The sequence below is a fragment of the Kryptolebias marmoratus genome, linkage group LG7, assembly GCF_001649575.2.
Source record: "Kryptolebias marmoratus isolate JLee-2015 linkage group LG7, ASM164957v2, whole genome shotgun sequence".
NCBI lineage: Eukaryota > Metazoa > Chordata > Actinopteri > Cyprinodontiformes > Rivulidae > Kryptolebias > Kryptolebias marmoratus.
In genome coordinates, this window is record NC_051436.1 from 12920212 (window position 1) to 12944561 (window position 24350).

General features: G+C 47.1%; 1 protein-coding gene across 1 annotated transcript in view; it reads right to left on the reverse strand.

Moving 5' to 3' along the window:
• The window catches only part of chd3 (chromodomain helicase DNA binding protein 3), a 42578-nt gene that overhangs the window by 8843 nt on the left and 9385 nt on the right, over positions 1-24350 (reverse strand). Inside the window, exons 9-36 of the mRNA XM_017436149.3 lie at positions 21248-21517; positions 20924-21127; positions 20033-20256; positions 19827-19958; positions 19658-19757; positions 18604-18795; positions 18326-18523; positions 18103-18240; positions 17396-17517; positions 17133-17306; positions 16872-17013; positions 15503-15634; positions 15281-15407; positions 13421-13536; positions 13066-13297; positions 12751-12935; positions 11586-11763; positions 9758-9823; positions 9311-9396; positions 9091-9224; positions 7817-7961; positions 6785-6947; positions 6546-6685; positions 4229-4427; positions 4023-4121; positions 3790-3909; positions 2384-2492; positions 328-460 (exon numbers count right to left, since the gene is read on the reverse strand). Coding sequence (XP_017291638.1) covers positions 328-460; positions 2384-2492; positions 3790-3909; positions 4023-4121; positions 4229-4427; positions 6546-6685; positions 6785-6947; positions 7817-7961; positions 9091-9224; positions 9311-9396; positions 9758-9823; positions 11586-11763; positions 12751-12935; positions 13066-13297; positions 13421-13536; positions 15281-15407; positions 15503-15634; positions 16872-17013; positions 17133-17306; positions 17396-17517; positions 18103-18240; positions 18326-18523; positions 18604-18795; positions 19658-19757; positions 19827-19958; positions 20033-20256; positions 20924-21127; positions 21248-21517 — 4260 coding nt within the window. The remainder of the gene's footprint in view (positions 1-327; positions 461-2383; positions 2493-3789; positions 3910-4022; positions 4122-4228; positions 4428-6545; positions 6686-6784; positions 6948-7816; positions 7962-9090; positions 9225-9310; positions 9397-9757; positions 9824-11585; positions 11764-12750; positions 12936-13065; positions 13298-13420; positions 13537-15280; positions 15408-15502; positions 15635-16871; positions 17014-17132; positions 17307-17395; positions 17518-18102; positions 18241-18325; positions 18524-18603; positions 18796-19657; positions 19758-19826; positions 19959-20032; positions 20257-20923; positions 21128-21247; positions 21518-24350) is intronic.

The following is a 24350-nucleotide window of genomic DNA, read 5'->3' on the forward strand; positions in this document are numbered from 1 at the left end:
GGGGGGGGGGGGGGGGTGATGGGGTGGGGGGGTGGGGGTGGGGGATCGGAAACATGTGAGCCGCGCGAAAACAGGATGAGAGCTCCGAAAGAAGTGCAGCCGTCAGCAGTACGGCTCAGACAAGCAGTGGGTCCAGGGGCATCCGCCATCCGAGTCAGGTGGTGCCAAACCCTGAGAGCATTTCTTTTTTTTTATAGCATCGGAAACCAGCGTGTGTGAGGAACCAAAACAACCACAACCATTTGGGCGACGAGGGGGGGGGGATAAAAAAATAGCTCGAGCCGTAACGAGGAGCTGGAAACGTCCGACGCCGGCGCGCGGTCCCACCTTAAAGCGCCGAGCCAGGAACTTGTTCTTCATCTCCAGGAAGTTGCCCTTGTTCGCCTGGGACTTGAAGGGCTCGTTGACGATGGCGAACTGCGCGTCGTTCTGGATGTCCTGCCAGCGAGCGTAGCCGTGTCTGGTGTGAGGGTGAGGGGGTCAAGGGTCACGTAACCAACCAGAGTCAGACTCAATCAGTCACGCGTCTCTGCGTGAGCTAACAGGAATACAGAGCAAAGGCGAGGGAGAAAGCTGTAAATAATAATAATTATAACAGCTAATCGGTTTAATAACCGGATAAGAAGATGTGGATGACACAGCTGCCCCCGCAGTGTCGAGACATGCGACTCGACGCGAGTCATTTTCAGATTAAAGCCGTGTGAATCCGGAAGGATGAGTCGGTGAGGTTCTGTGGAAGCGTTACGAACAGTTGACATCTCACCTGATGAGAGATAATTCTAATAGAAATAGTCCAGGCTGCGCTGGAAAATGACCTATTTACGTTTCGGAACAACCCGAGGATTTTGTGTTAACGTTTGTGTGGCTGAGAAACGCCGTGATGGCTCATCAAGTTCGCTTTTTATCTATAAACTGGACTCGTTCAGCAGGGGAGATTATTTATCCAGCAGTCGTCCACAGAGCCCCACTTTAAAAAGTCTGACTATCCCTTTACTTCTACAGTGAAACGACATAAAGAAGCAAATTTGGACTCTGGAGTTTGGAGTTAAATGTAGGATCGGATAGACCTCCCGAAGCAGCCTTATCTTTGTGGCATAAAGTCCAATAATGACATTTTTATTACCGTTTAAACTCTTACGAGTTCGTCCAAACGTTCTGTATTTTGTCCTCATAACAAACGGAGGCTCACTCAGACAATTCATCTAAACACAACGAGCTACAAATCAATCTTCGCCACAGGCTGAGAAATATCACACAAAACACGCCCGCAAACCTTTCATTACTAAATGTTTGGAGTTTTCATTTTAAGTTGTTGCTTTTGTTGAGAGGGTTAAAGTTTTTTGGCTCAGAGAAGATTAGAAATAACATTTGGAACCAGAACATAATCAGTACCTGGGTAATACAGCTAGCCGCTAGCTGGTTAGCTTAGCTTAAAGGCTAGCAGAAAGAAATTAAAAAAATAACCAATGAGTTTAATAAAAACCAAACCAAACTACTACTACCTCTGCAGTTTCATACAAAGTTACTGTAAAATTACATAAAATTATTGGTCTTTTTTTTCTTCTTTTTAAGCATTTCTGACCTCAGCTAGCAAAGCTAGCTGCTAGCTTCTACTCTCAGTTAGCAGGTTAAGCTAATCAACAAACACCAGCAGGGCATTAAAGAGATCGTTTAACTTCATATTCTTTGTTGAAATAAATATTTAGTAACTCCTTTTAGCTCTACATTTAGAGAAACTGCTTTGAATTTATTTTTTTATGCTATCTCAAGAAACGTTTGTTCCCCGATAACGCTTTAATCACGTCATTATCATTAGCTCATCAAGATAAGTTCATGTTTTTAGTTATTTAGTCTGAGAAAAATAACTAGAAGTAATTTTGAAATCCCAATTAACCATCAGAACGTTGTTAGGTATGTAAAAATATGTCCAATCAGGCACATTTCAGCAAAGTTGAACGCAGACGACTCATTTTTGCGCAATAATCATCTCGTGGTAAGAAAACAAAGCTTGTTAATTTTGATAGAAATCAGCTGGGTTAGCTCAGATAACAGAGTTTAATCTTGAAAATATCTGATCAAAACAAACAGCAGGTTCCTGACCTCTGTGTAGCGTTGGGTTCTACTCCGTTTCTTATCATGCGAATTAAAAAAACAGCAAAAAGCAGATTTTAGGCGGCTTGTGTCGATGCAATTAAAAAGGTTTTCCCTGAAAGCGTCTCGGCCCTGATGGTCTCAGCCCGCTGTTTACAGAGCTCCCGGCTGCCTTGTTGACTTATTACACCCCCCCGCCGCCGGCTCCTGCCGTCAGATAGAGAGAGAGAGAAAAAGGAAAATAAACACAGAGCCGGGGGTTCATCGCCCGGGCAGCTGCTGTTAAGGATACACCACGATTCCCGCCAGCAGCCAGTAGTCGTGTCGGCGGTGCCAGATCTCGTTCATCTTCCCCGAGGAGATGGCGGCCCGCTCCTCGTTTTGCCAAAGCGTGTGCAGCTCTGTGGGACGGAGGTAAAAAAAAAAAAAAATGAATAAGATAAAACAAAATGAGGCTTGGCTCGGCGAAACCCGGCTGCAGGTGTTCACCGCAGGGCGCCCCGAGCTGGACGCGGTCGGCTCTGTGCTGCTTTACACTTACACCTTCGTAAAAACAAACAAAAAAAACACATTTACACTCGAGCACTAAAATGTAATCCCCCCGCGCTTGTTTGGAATAGCGTTTAAAACGTTCACCGGGGGAGAGAGGATTTTTTTTTTTTTTCTTACGTCCGTGACCTCTTCGGTATCCCGCTGAGGAAATTTGAGCTTTCGTGTGTGTTTCCAGCCGCAAAGTTCCCTAATATATTTTTAGCTGGAAGCATGAGACTGGCATCGTGGCATTTCCTATGAAATATCAGCTCGCCGCAGACAAACTGCCTCGTTTACACAAAAGGCTGACACATTCTCAGTTCTCGGCTTTCGATTGGACATTGTGTAAAAAAATGTTAAAAAAATTAGATAAAAAAAAAAAACAGCTCGAGTCACAGATCTGAGCAGAGAAATGCTTGGAAAACAAAATCAGGTCGGCGGGCGGCGTTCAGGCTCTGGGCCTTAAAGGGACAGTTCAGCTCTTTTTTGCAGCGGGGCACGGCGGAAAACGTGACAAACGATTAATATCTTACCTGCAGGGGATGGTGCGACCTCTCAAAACAACTGGAAATGCTCAAATAATAAACAGGTTTTCTTATCTGTACCACGTTCTTCCACAGCCTGTCGTGACCTCTGACCCCACTTTTCTTGATTTTTACTGCTGCCATGAAATTCATAACTACCTTGTTTCTCCTAAAATAAATAGTACGATTTCTTAGTTTAAACATTTGATGTTTACTGTGCTCCACTGTGGGTTTAGGAGATTTGCAGATCACTAAATTCAGTTTTTGTTTGCATTTTTTTTACGACGTGGCAACCTTTTCATTTCAGGGTCGTATTGTTTCTGCCAGAATAACGGTGGAACGTTAAACTGACAACATAAATTAGTGTATGCCTCTGAAACTTTAGAGATCTGAGCTGTTTTAAGAAGGCAGCGACACGTTTTGGCGTTAGCTCTGTCACAAACGACCCGTTCCTCCAAGCTGAGGTCGCTCAGCGAGCCATCTCCAACAGGTAAGATGTTTACTGTTCATAGCCTTTCCCGCAGAGCCCCACTCCATAAGAGCTTTAAAGTCTTTATTTGAGGGTTAAGGAAGTCGAAGCGGCCCGGATGTTTCCTATAAACGCGTCCGTGTCGCTCGCGCTGCAGAGGAAGTCGGGCCAAACCTGTGAAACCGCCGTCTGCGATGTTGAACATGAAGCGCGGCCTCCCGTTGGCCCTCGGCGGCGCCTCCTCCTTGGCCGCTTTGAGCTCTTTCCCAACTTCCTTTTCGCCTTTGACCTCCTCTGTTGTCCAAGAGAGGCACGACATTTCAGGCAAGCTTGTTCTTTTCGTAGCAGAACGCTGATTTAAAAGGACAGGAGGAGGAAGAGGAAGAGGGGGGTAAAAAAAAGGGCACCTTTCTTCACGTCGGACACCTCAGTTTTATCCCTGGTTTCTGTCGCTTCTGTCTGCGTCTCCTCCCGTCTCTCCTTCTCCTCCCCGGCCTTTTCTCCGTCTGTAAATAGAAACCAACTGAACTCTCACTGAACTTTTTGTTTCTTTTCGTTTTATTGTCTGTTAATAAGAAAATGTGCTTTTTTTTTTTTTGCTTTTTGTTTTTACCCGACTTCTCATCTTTGACCTCTGCATCTTGTGTCGTCTCCTCCTGGCTCTCCTCCTGAACGTTTTTTTCTTCCGCCGCCGCCGGAGCGTCGTCCGAGGCCTCGGTCCTCTCGTCCTCTTTCACGTCGCTCTCCGCTCTGCCTTCGGCCCTTTCACCAGGAGACGCCCTCTGCGCTGCGTCTCTCGTCGAGGAGGAAAGCTACAGGCGACAGTGAAAGTCCAAAACTTTATCAGTTACAGGAAATCCTCGACTTTACTATGAACAAGCGGACAAGATGTCCGCCGTTGCTGAGGGTTTTATATAATTAATATTTTTAGTTTTTGATATGAGTGTTTGTCTCGACTGGAACTGAACAGGACATCCGAATATTCGTCCTTTTAGTGTTAATAGTGTTTGATTCCAAGAACTAAAGCAACGAGACAGACACTCAGACAGGCTGGTGACGGTGTTTACCTGCAGGGATATGTTCCTGTGTGTTTCAGATCGACTGAAACTGAGTTTAGAGAAAGTTTTTCAGAGTCTTACGTTACATCGTTGCTGATAAAGATTTGGAGGGAGGATAGATTCACCTTACTGCTGGTCTGAGGCGACCAGAGGGAGCAATTTTATCCCCCAACAGGTGCAACGGCTGAGCCAAGGGGTGGCCAGTGGCGGCCGTCTTAGATTAATCATATTTTATTAACCTTTATTTAACCAGGTCCCACCAATACCCACGCAAACTGCACACAGAAAGACCCCCCAGGTCCAACCCGGGGCTCGAACCATTGACCTTCTTGCAGTGAGGCAACAATGCTAACCGCTACTTCATCGTGCTGTCAATCCTCCACCACCCCAATCATTCGAAGAAAGTAGAGTTTCCTCAAATAAAAAGGGTGGCCAAATTATAATTTTATATATATATATATATATATATATATATATATATATATATGGTGGTAGCCATCTTGGTTTTCGATGTGGCAACCCAGTTCTCCATAGCGACCTTACTTTTGCCTAGCTGCATCCACAAACCAAAATGGAAGTCTGTAAGTTGCTTATTTTCCAAGTTATCCGGCTCACAAGTTGAACCGGACGGTCAGACGGAGTCTCCTTCTTTGTGTTGCGACGGGGAACAAAAAAAGAAATCTGATTGATGACCTCCACAGTAAACTGGATTTTATCCATTTATAGCAGTTTGCAGAAAGCACAGAAGTGCATCAATACAATCTAACCTTTGAAAAACGTCTCATATCTTAGCTTCAGACGACTATGTTGTAAATATGAGGGGACTGATGTTTAAGTTTTCCTTATTGAGGATTTTTATTTGTTTCTAGGCGCCCAACCTTCACAAAAAACATGCTAACTGTACTTTAAAACCCGCAGCTCGAGCCGGAATAACAAACTATGACTTTTGATAGCAATAAATGGTATTACATGGACAACACAGGGGTTTGAACGAAACGAGGGAGCTTTATTTGGAGCTCTGTAACTCGGGCAAACATCGTTCAACGTTCAGACAGGTGACAGAAGGTAGGACTTCGTGTGACGGGGCTGAGAGTTTAACATCTGTAACGATTTTGACTCGATTTTGACTCAAACTGCAGTTTGAGTTTCGTGATCTGTGGAGCTTTAGTTCAGAAACGACAGCTGATGAGGCCGCGCACGTTTGTTTGAGCCGTCTGAAAGTTTCTTTATTCCCACAATGTTTTTACTGCAAATTATACATCAAAACGTCTTTTGAACCCGCCGTATCTCCGACACTAAACATCCGTGGCCGCGAAGGTCTCCTGCCGCTCACGGTTCGAGGATTTTTTAAATCCGGTTTCTGGTTTTCAGACAGCAGCAGCGAGTTCGTGGCTCGACTTCTGGCCCCCCGCCGTTCTTACTGTAGGTTTGCCGTCAGGGAGCGACAGACGCAGGTGTGCAGTAACCACGGGGACCCTAATGAGCCACCGGAAGCAGCTTTAACGTTTCTTTTTTTAAATCGTGGCTCTCTCTACACTTCTCATATGCTTTACAGATCGAAAATATAGGATTCATTCTTGGTTTGAGCAGTCGCCTCATTAGAACCTTGAATTAATGTTTCCATCGTGCTTTCATTTTAGTTTTTATTCCACTTTTTATGACCCTGCTGTGTGTTCATGTTTAGAACACGGTCCTGTTGTGACAGTGAGCAGAAGCAGATAACAGCCTGACAGGAAGACATAAATGTTGTAAAATACATGAAAAAATGTTTAAAAATCGTTGTTTTTTTTAACTGCAGTGATGCACACCGATGACCTTTGACCTCATCAGCTTTATGAGGGGTAGGTTTCTGCTCAGTTGACCTCGTCTCACCTCCTCGGCGTCTCCCGCCTTGTTGCCCTCCACCTCCTTCTCCTTCTCCTTCTCCGGGGAGGCCTCGGCTTCCTCCTTGTCCTCCTCCTTCTCCCCCTCCTTCCCGCTCCTCTCGGGCTTCTCTGGCGGAGCGGGCGTTGCTGTGTTTGTGTTCACACAAAAAACGCATGCAACAAGTCAAAAATCTGTCCCGGGCGGGCTCGCGGCGCCCCCTGCTGGACACCCACGTGTTTCCCTACCTGGCTTGGAGGTGCACGGCGTGTTGTTGAAGCTGGCGTCGGGCGTCGGGGTGGCGGTCTTGGCCGCGGGGGACGAGGCCCGGGAGGAGGACTTGTCAACGCCGACCTCGGGCTTGAGCTCGGGCATGCTCCAGCGGCCGTTGATGTGCTCAAACTCCTGGATCTGAACGCAGAAATCAAACTTTTAAAACAAAAAAAGAGAAAAGAAACAGAGGCTTGGCAGAGGCTGAGTTTATCTAACGTGTTTTTTTTTCAAACACGCCACCCAGGTTGGCCTGGCAGACGTTCCCTGCGGCGCACGGATCGGGACGCCTGCAGGTTGGAACAGGTTGGCCCGAAAACCGAAAAGCTGAGGGGGTGGAAGATGTTTTGGACCGAGTAAAATAAACTGACGAACTGAAGCAATTACAGGAAAAAAAAAAAAAAAAAAACCTTTCAGGATGATAAGCTCTGACAGTTCGTGTAAAACATGATGACTCGGCAAAAAAAAAAAAAGCTGAAAACTCCCTCAAAAAAAAAAAAGCAGAGTATTAGCCTCTCGGTCCTCGTTACTTTCACTGTTCAGACCGCGCTCTGTTTATTGTTTCTGCTCGCCGTCTTCTCGCTTCGGCCGACCTTCTGGACTCCACCCCCTCCACCCCGCTCCCAAGCTCGCCCTCCCTTCCACCTGGCTCTCCGCAGTGTCGTCCGCCATCGCCCCGGCCTCGCCCGTCAACCTGTCCCCATTCTCCCAGACTCGAGGAGCGCGTTGGCCCGAGGCTAACCCCTCCCTAAGGTGGCGGGGAGGTGACGGGGTTTATCATCCAACTGTGTTTTATAATACTGTAGATTTAAGAAGGCAGCGTGCGAGAACAAGGTGTCTCAGGCCGTTCAGGACGGGATCTTCTGCGTCTTACCGCAGTTTTAGGATTTCTCTCCCGCTACAGTTTCCACCTGTGCAAATTATGCCGAAGAAGAGTTCATCCGAAGTATTAAATCCTACTTCCTGGCACCTTAAAGGTCACCCGGATCTGAAACTCGCTTCGCTCTGACCTTCTTCTTGACGAGCGACATGACGCCGATGCGGGTCAGGACCAGCTGGCGGCACAGGCCCTCCCTCGGGACGCCGTCGGCGAAGGTCTCGGCGCCGTCGGCCACCGGCTCGCAGAGGTGCCGCATGAAGAGCGACACGTAGGCCCTGGCGACGAGAAGGAGGAGGTGAAAGAGGCAGGATGCAGAGGAGCGGGGGAGGGAGGGAAGAACATGCCTACGCTAACATCTCACTGGGCTACGGAGGCCGGAGGCTCAAGGGTGACTCAAAATTACGAGAAAACAAAAAAAAAAAGGCAGACGTTGACCTGCAGTCAAACTGAATTTGGATTGTTTGCGACCAGAACGTCGTGAGGCTGCAGAAAATAACGGCTTATTTTGGTGTGTGTGTCGTTTTGTTGCCCCATCATACCCACCTCCACATTCATGACTTAATCTACGCCTTAGAGACCAAAACAGGCCGGTTCGGATCAGGTCTTGGTTTAGGAATTATTATTTATTAATCATGGATGGGGTTCGACCTGCACCTTCAGGACTGCGGTCTGTCGTACGAAGGTGTCAAAACACAGCTCTGCCCTTTAGACTGGGGGTCGAGGGCCACCGTCCTGCATGTTTTCCTTGTTTCCCTGCTCCAACACACCTGATCTGAATCAGTGGATGATTAACAGAACAAGAAGAGGTCATTTAACCATCGGATCAGGTGTGTTGGAGCAGGGAAACAAGGAAAACATGCAGGACGGTGGCCCTGGAGGACCAGGAAAAACTGAACAGACGGGTTCCAGGCCCCTGTGTCATCCCTGCGACTGCTTTCAGAGAAGATTTGATGCAGAAATATTCTGAAAATATTCAGAATTCAAGCAGCAAGACGGCGACTTGCAGTTCCCCGGCAGCCCAGTGACACTTCTGGCTAAAAATCCTCTCGAAACTTGTCTATTCTTTAGTTTCCTCTCAGTTATTGTTCATTTCAGCTCCCAATCAAGGCTGAATAATGACAGGATCGGAATAAAATTTGGTCAGAACGGCTCCGTTGTTGTTGTGGTTTTAAGGGAAACGCACAAAACCTTCTGCTTTGTCATCTCAAGACTCCACACATCCACCAAGAATTAAAAAAATACCACATTTTGTTCATATTGTTAAATCGTACTTTTTTCTCACCAAAACTCTGTTTGCATTTGGCCCCCCGAGGCTGCAAACGCAGCAGAATTTCTCTTTTTGCTTTCACTTAACGACCCGGACTTGGATGAGACGCGGCTCGTTCCCCCCACTTTTCCACTTACTTAAATTCCTTCTCCGACTTTCCCCTGAGGTCCCGAACGAGCCACTGGGAGGAGAAGGCGTCCTGACACGGCATGCCCCAGCGCATCACGGCGTTCAGGAAGGCCTTGCGCTGCCGCGTGTTGAAGCCCAGAACCTGTCAAAGACGGGACGAGATCGGCGGGACGTTAGGAGGAAGAACCCCCCCCCCTCGGGAAGATCGGTGCCGAAACGCTCACAGACCTCCAGGTTTCCTCCCACCCTGGCCAGGAGAGGGGGCAGGGGCTTGTCCTTCTCGTTCCTCAGCTGGCGGCGGGACTGTCTCCGACCTGGCGGCAGAGCGTAGGACGCAACGAATCAGAGGCGGAGATCATCGGGATAATGTTACGGACCAGGCCTTTAAAATTTACAGCAAGCGAGGCAGAGCTCGGCGAGAAAGAACAAAAAAAACAAAACAAAACAAAACAAAAAAAAAAACTCTGGGCTGAGCTCGGGGGGCCTTTTTGTTGAGAGGCTCTGCAGTCGGAGGCGGATGCATTCTTGGCAGTTTGACCGGTGCGGTCCTGCCAGAAAAACTAAAACAGCTCAATCAAACCTTAATTCAACACAGACCTTAGAAGGTCTGCTTGAGCCGTCGTTTTTTTTTTTTATTATTTTTTTATTATTATTACTTCTTTGGTTTCTCCTTACCTTCTGGCCTGTCATCGAAGTCTTCGTCCTCTTCCTCGGAGCCCACAGAGTACTCGGACTGGTTATCTGAAATGTCAGCATGCCACTCTGAAACAGCACACGGTGCTCCGTCAATAGGCCGGGCCCATTCACTTCCACTGTGCAAGTCATCACTCCACAACAATTTAAACAATTAAACAAGTAAATAAACGTTCTGAAAGTCCCGCGGCGGTTTACGACCCCGGCTTCGGACAAAGTCGGGACGTCGTGTGGAAAAAAAAACAAAAAACAAAAAAAAAATGAGATTTGCAAATCTCACAAAGCCGGATTTTATTTCCCAAAAGGAACACGGGGAACGCATCGGATGTCGAAACTGAAGGAAAAGTTGTATTTTGGAACATCGAAGGTCAGTTTGAATTTTTACGGCAGCGACACGATTAAAAATGTTGGAGACGGAGGCAACAGAAGGCTGTAAGAAGGAAGTCGTACGAGAAAGAAAAGAGCTGGAGGAGCTTTTTGCAGTTAATGAGGTTAAATTAGCAGCAGGTCAGAGGACCGGGTGTCTGTTCGAAGTAAAGATGGGCGGAGCTTCACCGGTCTGAGAAACACTTCATCTAAAATAGGGCGACGATTTCAGAGTACCGTCTTTTCCAGACTATAGGGGCACTTAAAAGCCTTCAGTTTTCTCAAAAAATGTTCGCCTTATAATCTGGAGCGCCTTATATATGTAAGAAGTCGTGATGTTTTAGTACAACTTTGATAAACTACAGAGCTGCACCGCTCGCAGCATTAAGGCTCAGTTAGAGTCGCCCACAACGCTCTGGAGGCATTTATACTTGACGCTTACGTCGGTGCAGTATTCTTCCGTGAGTTTTGACCCGTTTGATTATCTCTGTGATCTCTCACAGAGGGATCATAGAAATGCTGATACAGGCGAACCAGCTCCGCTAGAGCAGCGAAATCGTCCATTTTGAACGGAGCGTGGTGCGGTCCGCGTGAAGTTACAAAAATTGGGAGGTGCACCTTATAGTGTGGAGAATACGGTAATGTCCCTCAACGGATGATTGGAAAGACTTTGAATCTCCCATCGTCTGCAGCTTTTTATATCATCAAAAGATTTCAAGGATCTGCACAAATCTCTGAGGTCAAAGGTCAAAAGGCTGAAAGTCAATATTGGATGTTGGTGATCTTGGGGCCCTCAGGGGCCGCTGCAGTAAAATCAGGTCTGGTTCTGTTCTGGACTCAGGGACACGTCCACCCTGCTGTCCACTAACGCTGCTTAAAGCTCTATCAGGCAGAGAAGAAGCCAGATGTGGACACCATCCAGAAACTCTGCTGTCCTCTCTGGACCAGATCTCAGTTAAAATGGACTGAGACAGACAGGAGGACTGTGTCCCACGTCCTCCTTACTGAAGAGGACAGGGGCCGTCCAGCCTGTTATAAGAGCACAGCTCAACAGGCTGCCTCTCTGATGGTATGGGGGTGCATTAGTGCACATCTGGAAAGGCTCCATCAATGCAGAATAACACGTTTCCGTCCAGCAGACGAGCCAGGAGCACCGAACAGCTCAAGTCCTACAAGAATGGGACGTGTTGCTCCCATCAAATACAAAATAACCTTGTTTTTTTTCCAACAAACGGTCCGATTCCTTCGTTTAAACGTTTGATACGTTTACTATGTTCCATTATGATTTAAATACGGTTTTATAAGAGATGCAAACCACCGCATTCTGTTTTTCTTCAGGTTTAAGTGACGCCCGAAGCGTCCAGAATCGGGGTTGTACGTTTAGTTTTTCAGGACTTCAAACAGCTCAGAGGAGCCGGGGCCGGTCCCAACGGGGTCCCCTTACCTTGGTCTTCCTGCGCGGCGTCGTTGTAGTTGACAGGCTTACGGTTCCTCTTGCCTTTCCCCAGCTTGCTGGCCAGGTCCTCCTGCTGCTGCTCGTAGTGATGCCGCAGCAGTTTCTCCCAGTAGTCCGGGTCCACGTTCTCCTCCTGTTTGATGATCTCGCGCTCGATCTCCTCGATCTGGAACACGCACACAGGAAGACGAGCTGAGAAAACTCCCACAAAAATCCCACAAAAAGATTGGGTTTTTTTTTCAACACAGGCTATAATCATGAGGTTGAAGTCTGGTTTTTTTTAATCCTTCCAAAGGACTTTTGAAACGATCCAGATTCGCGTAATCGTGTCAGCGACCGGTCGGATCATCCACCTGGCAGGCTCTTTCAGAATTCCCTTTCACGGTTCGCCCAAAACCCAGATGTGACGCCGCCAGGAGAGTAAACCGACATTCTGCGCCCGCTCAAAGCTACGGGGACCGATCGCACCACGGGGAGCCCGCCGCGTCCTCGTTACACGCCTGAAGGCCTCGCCGACACCATCCGCACGCCGGCCGATGGACGACGTCCACCGAGAGGAGGCTCGAACGTCAACAACACCGTCTGTGTCGTCCCCTCGGCCACACCGGACGTCTCTGTCTCCTGTAACTACGGATGGTTTTTCTTCTCGTGGCAGTCTGTCGATGGCTCCTAAGAGCTCGTCTGGCTCGGGCTGTGATCCCTTTAGAATAAATTTAAGCAGCAACGAGTCGTAGTCACTTCTGCTCTTGACTGAGGGGGACGTTTGTAGTTTATACCTCCGGGATTGATGCCGGAACCTAGGACTTCATACTTTATCTGTCTGAGTGAGTAAATACAAAAAAAGTTTGAATCCGAACCCAAAAACTGCCTTTGTACCAACGTCACCGTCCAGTCTGAATACTGTGGACTTCAGGGTGATGGGGTCAAAGGTCAAGGTCACAGATGACCTATGCAACCATGTAACGGAGGAAAATTAGCTTTCACAGCTGGACACCTCTAAGCTCACGGGTGATCACTACTGATTTTAAGGTTCATGGGGTCAAAGGTCAACATCTCAGTTGACCTACGGCTCCAGATTATGATCCGGATCGAACTGAGGCCTCGGTGGAGAATTGAGCTTCTAGCCTTATCTCTGCCTCTCTCTGCGCCTCACCTTGTCCTCCTCTCGGACCATGTACTGGGCCACCTTAAAGGAGCTGAGGTACTCGTTCATGTTCTGGACATCCGTGTCGTCCGTGGCGTCCTGACTCCGGTCCAGCAGCCTCTCGATGGCGACGCTGTCGTAGTGGATGACGTTGCCCTCGTCCTCCACTTTGTCCCCCGAGTTGTTCTTCATACCTGCCGAAGGATTCGCAAAGTGGTTAGGAGATGATCCTTTTTGTCTTTTAGGATCATTTAACACGTGCACAGAATCTTATTAAATGGGACAAAAACATCCATCCCCTCGCCGTCGCCGGGGCACCGTCACCTTCCCCCTCGTCCTTGAAGAGCTCTTCTGTCCCGAACTTGAGGATGTCATCCAGCTCCTGCTTGGTCATGGAGCCGGCCTTGGAGCCCAAGCCGGGCCTCACCACCAGGTGCGTCAGCATCATCTTCCTCTTGGCCACCTGGGTGATGCGCTCCTCCACGCTGGCTCGCGTCACGAAGCGGTAGATCATCACCTTGTTGGCCTGCCCGATGCGGTGAGCTCTGCTGAAGGCCTGCGCGGAGACGGGGCGGTTTGATTTAAAGACGCAGAAAAATCGTAAATGAACTAAAGCAAATAAACGTTTAGAGGAGAAGATGACTCCCTCCCTCCGCCGCGAGCCGGGGGAAACTGCAACCTGTATGTCGTTGTGGGGGTTCCAGTCCGAGTCAAAGATGACGACCGTGTCCGCCGTGGCCAAGTTGATGCCCAGGCCTCCCGCTCTGGTGGAGAGCAGGAAGCAGAACTGACAAGCTCGGGAAGACGAGGACGGAGACAGATAAAGGAGTTAAAGACCTGACGCTCCTTGAAGGAATGCATGTCGCCCGCCGCCTTTCATAAAAGTGTTTCAAACTGAGACGATTTTATTTTGAAAAACGACAACATTTCAGCCTTTTTGTTTGGATGAAATCTCAAAATGAGCAGTTAGCGCTCGAAGCACGTGGCGAGGGTGACTCTCAGCTACTACCACGCCACATTTCAGCTCAGTATCGAGGCCATGTTTGTGCTGGCTAAGGCTGATTAGCTTTAGCAGCCATCTTGACTTGGAAAGTTAATCAGCTGTAGATGTACAGTTACTGAAGAGATTAGGAGTTTGATTAAAATCAGTCCTGTTTTTTGTAGGATATTTTGCTAACAGTACCTCCAAGCAAACACAAGCACATAGAGACAAAGAAGTACATGATTACCCGCCTTTTGGTGGAAACAAATCATCCGGATATAAAAACATCCAAACAAACAAACAACCTCCTCGTGGTAACAGCAGAGTGTAAACGTCTTCATTAGGAAACAAAAGGATTAACATTTAAACAATTATCTTTGCAGAAAGGGCTTGAACAAATAATATCTTACCTGTTGCAGATAAGACACTGAACAGCTTCAGACTGAGAGAAAATGTTTCTCCAAACTGAGGCCGTTCAGAGAGCTCTTTACAGCAGGTGAGATGTGATCGTTTATAACTCCTTTAGCAGCAAATAAACTACAGTTTCTACACTTAACCGCTCTGCTCTGATTGGTTAAAACTTCAGCTCTGGTTGGCTTTATTTGTTGAAAGCAGCGTCAGTTTAATTCCCGTCTCATGCTTATAAATCAGATGGTTTTAACTGTACCAAAACAAAAAAAAAAATCACTTTTTTTTCTTGTCGTTTTTTTTACAGATGATGGAAATTAATTGTGACAACGGAGAACTTTAGTCCCCGCATCCTGATGGTTCTCAGTTAGAAAAGGACAGACTGCTGCCTCAGGTGGAGGAGCGGAAGTATCTCAGGGTTTTGTTCACGAGAGAGGGGAGAATGGATATAATAACACATTTAAACACCAAGGTACGAACTCTGCTGACCACTTGAAATCGGATATTAACGGATATGAAGTCCTCTAAACTCCCTCGTTTAAAACCTTTTTTTTACCAGCACATTTATTATCTTTGCAGTTTAGTACCGGCCACATCTCAGGGAGGTGTTCGGCTCAAAAACTGGACTCCCCCACCCTTCAAAACTAAATTTAGTAATCAACACCAGTCTACCTGCAGCGGCGTGAATTCAAGCCGAGCCACAAACAAACAGATGTGGAAATGATTAGGAGCCTGTTGTTTCCTGACATCTTGTTTTGGTTAAAAGTGCCCGACAAACACTGAGTCACGGTTGTTTGTCTCCTTTCTGCTGTCAAGCTGTCCGTTTCAGCCGACGGCTCTCTGCACGCGGCCTCCTGTCGAGTCGATCAGGCAGAAGCAAACGCTCCTTAATGTCCGCAAGAAAAACTAGCTTTTAATTACACTTATTTGCTCGTTGATCATCCTTAGGAGACGACTTGTTGAAAGATTGAAAATAAAACCATCCTCAATCCTTCAACGTCCTACAAAGTTTCTGTACAGTTTTGTCGGTTTAGACATAAAACCCCAAAACAAAAGAGCGAAACGGTCATACCTCAGGTTTCTGCTTACGTTGGAAGTCGTCCTAAATCAGCTAAAAGCAAAGGACTGAGTTCTCGACCAGCTGACTGCAGCTCTCACCGTTGAATCGATCGATGGCTTCTTGTCTCAGCGCGCCGGTGATGCCCCCGTCGATTCGCTCGTACTTGTAGCCCTCGTAATCCAGGAAGTCTTCCAGTAAATCCAGCATCTTCGTCATCTGAGAACAGAAGGGCTGGTTGAGCGACCCCCGGAGCCGGAGCCAGAGCCGGAGCGGCGGCGGCGCGCTCCGGGAGCTGAACGTACGTGGCGTACCTGTGAGAAGACCAGCACCCGGTGGCCCTGCTCCTTCAGCTTCCTCAGCATCTTCTGCAGCAGCGTCAGCTTCCCGGAGGCTTTGGTGAGCGCCAAGCCTTCGTACGCGCCGCTGGGCGTTTTCTGGGCTTCCTACAAACACACACACATGCACATAAAAAAAAGGAAATACCCATGATCCACCCTGTTGGACTGATCCGCCAACAGAACGTAAACTGTCAGCGTGAGCGACATGCAACGCGTGAATTCAACTCAAACAGCAATCAAACGTGTGTCTAGAGGCGGAGCATGGACAAGGATTTCACAAAAGGTTCACCTGTGACCTTTAACCTTTGACCCTGTGAGCTTTAAATCAATAGGGATCACCCTTGACACAGGAGGTGTCCAGCTGTGCAGTTTAACATGTCCATGTTTAAGGGTTATCAATTTAGAGGCAAAAAATTGTCCATGGACGGATGGACGGACGGCGCCAGAACACAATCCGTCCCCTCTTTGGACGGGATGGACAAAAACTGAGAAGATTTTGTTTTTTACTTTAATTGTATTTTATTTTTTGCCCATCTTTAACTTCATCTTAAACATAAGATGAAGTTTTCAAACCTTGAAAACACCACATCTAAATGAAACACTTTCACGGATTTCCGTCTGTCCACAGAGAGACAGATGGACAAACGGAGCCATAACACAATACGTCCCCTCTTAGAACGAGCACACCAGGCTCAGGTCTACCACGGCTCCAAAGAGTCTCTCTTCAAAGCGACTTTTGTAGAGGACATTATGGACATAACTTGTTTGAGGACGCTGAAACATGCGATGTTCACTTGGGCAGATATGTTTCCCCTTTAAGAGACGCTTTCGTCCTCAGCTGACTGTTATGTAATCTGGAAACCAGGTGTTTTCCCTTAAAGAGGAAAAAAAATAAAAAAGCGAGCTCGTCCCTGTTTTGCTGTGTGGGATTAAAAAGAAACGGCACACCGGGGTTGTGAGCTGAGAACAGGAAAACGCTGCCGCCTTCGTTTCTCGTCTCGTCCACACTGTCAACATTTCACGGCTCGATAAGCAAATCGTCCCACAGGGACACAGAGTAAGCTTCAAGAGGCACACGCTGACACAAACGGAACAATATGTCACACAAAACAAGCAAAACTGAACACGGAAATACAAAACGGTGACAAAAGGAGCATCTACTTCTGAACATGAGCACTACCACCTCTGACCACATGGGGTCACTGTAGAACCGATCAGGGAAGCTTTTTTTTTTTTCTTTGAAGCAAAATAAAACGACAGCTTTGCCTGTGATTCTAAAACGTAATATTGGATATAATGTTAAATATTCAGCCATAGGGTCTGTGTGTCTGTCTGCTCTCACCATGGAGGCGACAGGAAATAGGTAGGGGTGGTTGCAGCACTTCTTCAGGTCCATCATGATGTTGAGCAAAGACACCTGGTTTCCTCCGCCTTTCGAGTTGAGCGCCTCAAAGTTCTTGGTCAGGATCAGCTTGTAATACTTCCTGTTTTACCACAAACACATAAAAACACAGAGGGGGAGATGAAAGTCGAAAACAACAAAATGAAGGTTGGAGATAACTGCGGACGTCTGGAGGACGTTTTGTCTCAGCGGGCGCCATACTTCTGCATGGGGCTCAGCTCCACCCGGACGATCAGCTCCGTCTTGGCGGGCATGTTCTTGAAGACGTCGGCTTTGAGCCGCCGCAGCATGTGCGGGCCCAGCAGGTCGTGGAGCTTCTTGATCTGGTCCTCCTTGGAGATGTCGGCGAACTCTTCCAGGAAGCCCTCCAGGTTGCTGCGCGGAAGAAACACACCAAGGGATAAAAAAAAAACAGACCTAGAAATCCATTCTGATCTTCGGCGCGTCGGGCGGCGGAGTCGTACTTGAAACGGTTGGGCGTGAGGAAGTTGAGCAGGTGGAACAGCTCCTCGAGGTTGTTCTGCAGGGGCGTTCCCGTCAGCAGCAGCTTGTAGTCGATCTTGTAGTCGTTCAAACGCCTGAAAAACTGCAAGAAGCACGAAGCTTTAATTTATGCACTTTTATTAACTTAGTTACGATTTCTTTTGACAGTAATCTTACCCTGTACCCCCAACCCCCCCACCAAAAAAAAAAAGAAATCTGTATTATTACTAAAAGCAACATGATGTGATAAAGAAAACTGAAAATCCGCTCATAGGTTTATAATTCGTTTACACTGTTTGTCCACCAGGGGGAGCCGATGCGCGGCAGAAAACACTTCAAGTGGCCCGAGTCACTTTCTCTCTCTGTCTCAGAGTTATTTGTGAAGGGACCGCCGTTACACCTCAGAGCTACTGAAGGAGGTAGTCACAGAGCTGAAAAGGCTGATGCGTGTGAGTGTATGTCGAGCATTGCGGCTCGAAGGTGTATCATGCGGTGATGACAGTTGGTCTGTCTGACCAGCAGACTGCAGGATTATTGAATGACAGACGTATATTTTATATATACTCCATGTTTTGTAAAAGTCTATGATGCGGTCTTTTCCACCTGACCGGTGGTTCATGAACAACTGTGGAGGGTTGTGTCTTTGAGACCAGGATCACAGAACCGTCCCGGAGACGAGCGGCGGTACCTTAGACTGGTTGTTCTTCAGTCGGTGAGCCTCGTCCACCACCAAACACGCCCAGTCGATGGACTTGAGCGCCGTCTGATCAATGGTTACCAACTCGTAGGAGGTCAGGAGGACGTGGAACTTAATCGGAGCCTCTCGCTGCAAGAAGAAGAAGACACACATGGCGGTGAGCACGGCGAGGCGTTCGTTTCGCGTCGCTGGAAACGTTCCCGGCCTCCTTTACTCTCAGCTTGAAGGCCTTCTTGCCCGTCTTGACCGAGTCGTCGAAGGCGAACTCGTTCTCCCTGATGATGGCCCGGCTGTCCTTGTCGCCCGTGTACGTCACCACGTAGAAGTCGGGCGCCCACATCTCGAACTCCCTCTCCCAGTTGATGATGGTGGAGAGCGGCGCGCTGACCAGGAACGGGCCCTTGGTGTGACCCTGGGAGGAGCGAGGACGGACAACGTCTCACGCGAGACAGAGACTAATCCGAAAAAATAAAAAACGACGGCGCCTGGTACCTCTTTGAAAAGCGAATACAGAAAGACGATGGTCTGGATGGTTTTGCCCAGGCCCATTTCATCCGCCAGGATGGTGTCCGTGCCCTGAGCCCAGGAGAACCGCAGCCAGTTGAGGCCCTCCAGCTGGTACAGGTGCAGCGTGCCGCCGGTCGCCGTGACGAAGTCGGGCTGCTCCTCGTATTTTATTGTAGGCTGGAGCGAAACAAAACAAAACACTTCTGAATTCTGAGCTAATGTAACGTGAATAAAATGTCAATTAACTGCAGTGTAAATAAAAACTACGATGAGATTCATAAGTGGATTAGTTTAATACAAAAATGTGTAAACTTTCATGGATTCGAGGGGAAAACAAACAAAACAAACGTGGTTTAAAAGATTTACAACAAACTTCATCAAAAGAAATACAAACCTGATGTTAGGAGACCGTTCTGAATAGTTTTCTAGTTAGGGTTGACTGATTAGCTTTTCCTAACGGATGATACCGACGCCGATTTTTACAAATCAGAGCAGCCGACAGTCGGAATAAGACACTGATTTGTTTTTACATGTTTGTTTGTTTTAATCCTGATAAATATATCAGTTCAAGCCTTTAATGTTTCTACCGAGAAAAAAAAAAAAAAAAAGCACTGAAAGTTTCACTTCGTTAGACTTTTTTCATTCATTTTGGGGCACTAAAAATAAACATTTTTGACATTTTATTCTGACCTTTCCGTATGTTTTTATGCTTGCATTTTTTTTTTCAGTTAGGTTCAGTTCATTCTTCAAAAAGTTAAAGACTCTAAAAAGGGCTCAAATAGGTTCACCGGAGCATCAAAATGACAAATCTAAGAGATTTTGACATAGAAAACAAAACAACAGTGAAAGATTACGCTCAATTCTATTGACTATTCTGACCATAAATGTTTTTGTCTTTTAAATGGACTTATTTACACTCAGGCACGGCTGATAACGATTTTTTTAGGAAAAGAAATTTTGTAAAAATCAGCCTAATTATCGTCCGACTGATCGGTCGAGTTCAGGCAGACAGCAGCAACGAATCAGGCATGAAACCTACATCTGTAAGCGGCGAGGCGGGAGACTCCTCATCGTCGCCCTCGCCGTCTTTACTCGCCAGCTTCCTGGGTTTGTCCGCGTCCTCCTTCAGGATGGCATCCCTGTCGGAACAACGGCGTCAGCAGTTCCCTTTCGGCGCTGACGCTGCAAAACCGGAAATGCGGTCCTACCTGTGCCTCCAGTAGTTGGCTTTGTGGAGCTCGAAGTCGGGGATGTCCATGTTGTCTCTCTCCCAGGTGCACTGGTCGTAGGTCAGGTCTTTCCACTTGACCAGGTAGTGGTACAGCCCCTTCTTGTCCACGCTGGCGGGGAGGGGAGGGGGGACAGTGAGCGCCGGCACAGAAAGCCGTTTTTGGACATGCTCAGAAGCTCATACCTGTGGTTGATGATGCGTTGGATCATCATCCACTCGGGCTTGATGCCGTATCTGTAGTACTTGTCCTCCAGCAGGGCGTACTGCGAGTCTTTGGCCCTCCTCTTCTCGCTCTTCCCCACGCCGTTCTCGTCCTCGGCGCCCGAGCCGTAATCCAGGCTGGGCGGCTCGTCCATGTCCGTCTTCCTCTGGTAGTTCCTGTACATCACCGAGTGGAAGATCTCCAACTGAGGGACGGAGAAGATGGGTCATTAGGGGGCAGACGTTCTTCAACCACCTTCTTTCAGCTCTACGTGTCAGGGTGTAATAATAACAGTAATTTGGTCTTTACCAGGTTCTTAAATTATTTATATCTAACCTTAAATGTATAAAAACACATCAACTGATTCCACCATTTCGTATTTTATAAAACGAGAATGAAGCCAAAACAGAAAAGCTAAGTATGAACAATAAGAAATAGAAATAAAGAAATGAAACATTTTTCCAGACATTAGGAACAGGGAATATTCATAACTGAGCAGCTCGGTTTTCCTTTCCGTTTATGTTTCCCCCAGCTGTGGAATCACTAAATCCCTGATTTCATTTTTAAGATGTTCAGAAATTTAAAAAAAGAAAACAAGTTGTAAATAAAAGCTGTAAAAGTTTGAAATGTTTCCTGTAGTTTCTACCTTACATTATTATTATTATTATAGCAACATATTTTGTATAAAAGCAGGCAAATAAAAAAGAAAAGTGAAAAACTTGATAATGATGAGTCAGCTGGGACCAAATATTTTGGTTTAAGGTTAATCCTGCGTGCATTTTTAACTCTTAAGATAAAATCTAAACCTGCTGAAATTAAATACAGAGTTATGGCGTTCCAGTCGTCTTGTTGCCGTCTTCACGGTGTCTCACCTGCAGCTCGGTGATCCAGGTGCAGTGCCAGTACGACTGGCCGGTCAGCTTCACGAAGAACTCCCTCTCGGCCCTGCCCTTCATGGGCGGCGGCGGGGGGGCGTCGGGCGGGGCGTCGGGAGGCGGCGGAACCGGGATGGGAGGCGGTGGCTCGCCCCACCGCCAGTGGAGGATCTTCTGCACCCGTCCTTTGATTGGCGGGCACTGGAGCGAGAAAAAAAAACAAAAAACAACACATTTACAGATCAGACCTGGGACACGATGCCGACGCCGACGCCGTGCCGCGAGGTTGGAACAAAGCGTGGCGCTCCGGAGCTGACTGACCGTGCAGCGAGGACACCGCCACTCTCCGTTGGGGATCTCGGGCAGCGGCGGGTTCAGGCAGTGGATGTGGTAGGACGAGGTGCACGTGTCGCAGCACAGCAGCTCCCCTCCGTCCTTGCACACCCGGCAGAACTCCATGTGGTCGTCGTCCTCCTCCTCGGCGCCCGTGGACACGCCCGTGCCCACCTCGGATATGACCCTGTCCTCGCTGTCCTCCTCGAAGTCCTCGAAGTCCTCATCTTTCGCCTCCCACTGGATTCCCTCTTTTTCCTGCGGGAGCACAGAAGGAGAGTTCAGATTTTTACGTCTTCATTCGAGGTTGGCAGCAGAGACGACAGGAAGTCCCAAAGGGAGAGCACGAGCGGACTCTAAAGTCGTGGTTCCTGCTTCTATTTCGAGCGAAAGCGAGCGAGAGACGTGACATGTGAGGGAGGAGGACTCCGGAGACCTCCAGCGGAGCTGCTCGTACGAGAGAAGCGTGGAGTTCGTGAAAAATGGATCATCCCTGTAAGTGAACCCCTGCTGGGTGCACAGAGGTTAAAAAAAGAAACAACGCCTACTTTCTCTCACCTATTTACATCGTCTGCCGTCCCAGACCAGCAACGTTTCTCGCTGGATATGAAATCTTACCTGTTACAAGTGTTTTTACTTATGTGACTTGCTTTTAAAAAGCGCTCTACTTTAAATAAAGGGACGGAAACGGGTAAAGACGGCGTGTGGAGCAAAAAACTTTAAAGCTGAACTGAAGTCAAATCTCAAAAAATTTATATTTCAAGATTGATATTTAGTCAAAAACATCTGACCTAAAACCTAAACAACTTGTTTTTAGCATTTTAGTCGATAATTTCCAAAGTGGGTGATTTGTGGGGCGGAGTTCACGACGAGCACTGTGCCCCGGCCAGCCAAAAATGTTGCTACTGTCCGGTTGTTTACAAGAGCAAATGGAAGAAGAAACTTTTTTTAAACACGAAGAAATGCCGGAAGACTTCACGGGACTAATGGATCTACAACCATACCAGTATGAACCTGAACTGACGGCTGGATCTCTGGAATCAGATGAAAACTCTTCAGATTCGGATTCTGATGATCACCAGGACCGTCATGGCCGACAAAACAACGCGCATAACGATCGGGTTGGGAACGTGGAACGGTGGGAACCGATTACTCCCAGATCGTTGTCATAACATCAGTACATGACACTGCAAGTTAACATAAAGACAGCAGGTGAAAGCTAACATTGCTAACTCAAAGCTAGCCGGATGCTAACTTGTAAACAACGTGAGCTTCAGATTAGCGTTTATGAACCAGAGTAAACTAATCAACAGCAGGTTCAGACTCTCTTTAATCACATGGATTGTTTATATTATTTATATTTGTTTATATTGTTTATATTTATACATTTGCCTTTCCTTCATAATTAAAAATAGTTAGTAAAAAGGTCCTGTTTTTTTACTGCCAGTCCACGCCATTAACGATGGTCGGAGCGGTGCTTCTCTTTGAAGTGGTTCAAACCCGGAGTTCTGACAGTAATTCCCACATCAGAGTTTATGGATCCAAATCTGAGGAAGGGTTTCATCTTTCAGGAAGCCAAAAAATGAAACTCTAGTGGTATTTTCTGACCAGTTCAAACGATTAATTCCAACGAACTGATTTATAACGTACCGGTATTCATCCATTCACTGATGAATGGTTGAACCTCAGCAGCTCTGAGGACGTCACACATCATGGGGGTCACGGAAAAAGCCAAAAACACCCAAGAGGTTTCTTCAATGTTCGCCCTAACCCTAACCCTTTCAACTGACGTTGGCTTCAAAACACTTTTCAGTTCAGCTTTAAAATATTAGACAAAACAACATAAAAAATGGTCCTACATCATGGAGGCTGACACAGAAACACTTTGACGGGACGAGATTCATCGTCTGTGGATTAAAACACTCGAGAGATCCCGACGTGCAGAGAAAGGCTGTAACGGGACAGCAAAGACGCATCTGCTTTCAGAACGGACGGAGCGCGAAGAGTTAAAGGTTCTCTGCCGCAGGAGGGAGCCGGATTGTTTACGGCTTCACGGACAAGGAGGAGGATTTGCTGAGTCAGCATTTTACACTAATGTTTTCATGTTTAGAGATTCTTCCATACGTTTTGTTTTTTTTTGCAATGAAACAACTTATTTTTTGGAATCCATTTCTTGCATGAAAACGACCGGACAGAACAACAGACATGGAGGGGTAGTTCAGTATTTCTGTAGGAAAGTTGTAAAAATTTAACATTATTTGTTGCAGATAGCTCTTTGAACAACCTTAATCTGAGGGAAAACAGCTCAATTCTGGTCAAACTGACGAGCTAAGGGCTAGTCAGAGGAAAACTTCCTGTTTTAGGATGGTGGCAATCCGATTTGGTCTTGGCTGCGTTCGGACCAGCCGTTAGCTCGTCAATCCGGTCAGAATTACACTATTCCTCCAAAAAAGGTTGTTCAAAGACCCATCTGCGACAGGTAAGATACTATTTGCTCGTAACCTTTACACAGAACCCCACTTTAAAACACCCAAACTCTTGCTTTGATGAAAGAAACTTGTGGTTTGTGCCGTTGTTGGTTCAGCACTTCGGCCGACGCTTCTGATTTCAAACGACGATAAAGATGCTCTGGCGTCGATGTTCGGTGAAGCTCAGCTGAGCGGATTTCATCTTCAGCGTGAGACAAATATCAGCTCAGCAGCTGATGACGAGGCACATTAAGACGTTGGGAATCAGATGCCCAGGCAGGGGACAGCCTCATTAGGCTTCGGGAAAAGCTGGAAAACGCCGACGGCGGCAGCTGAGCGCAAAAACCGTCCGCCCAAAATCGAGCTAAAGTGAGAAACAAATAATAATAATAATACATTTTATTTCAAGGCGCCTTTCTGGCACTCAAGGACACCGTACAAAGAATAAAATCAGCAGTAACAGAAAATAAGATGTAACAATGAAAGAAAGAAAAGAAAAAGAAAGTAAAGAAAAATAAATAAGAAAAGACAATGTATAAAATCAATATAAAATCAGGCAAACCAATTGTGTCAGGTGGAAAAAGCAGATCTAAAAAGGTGTGTTTTGAGTTCTGATTTGTATT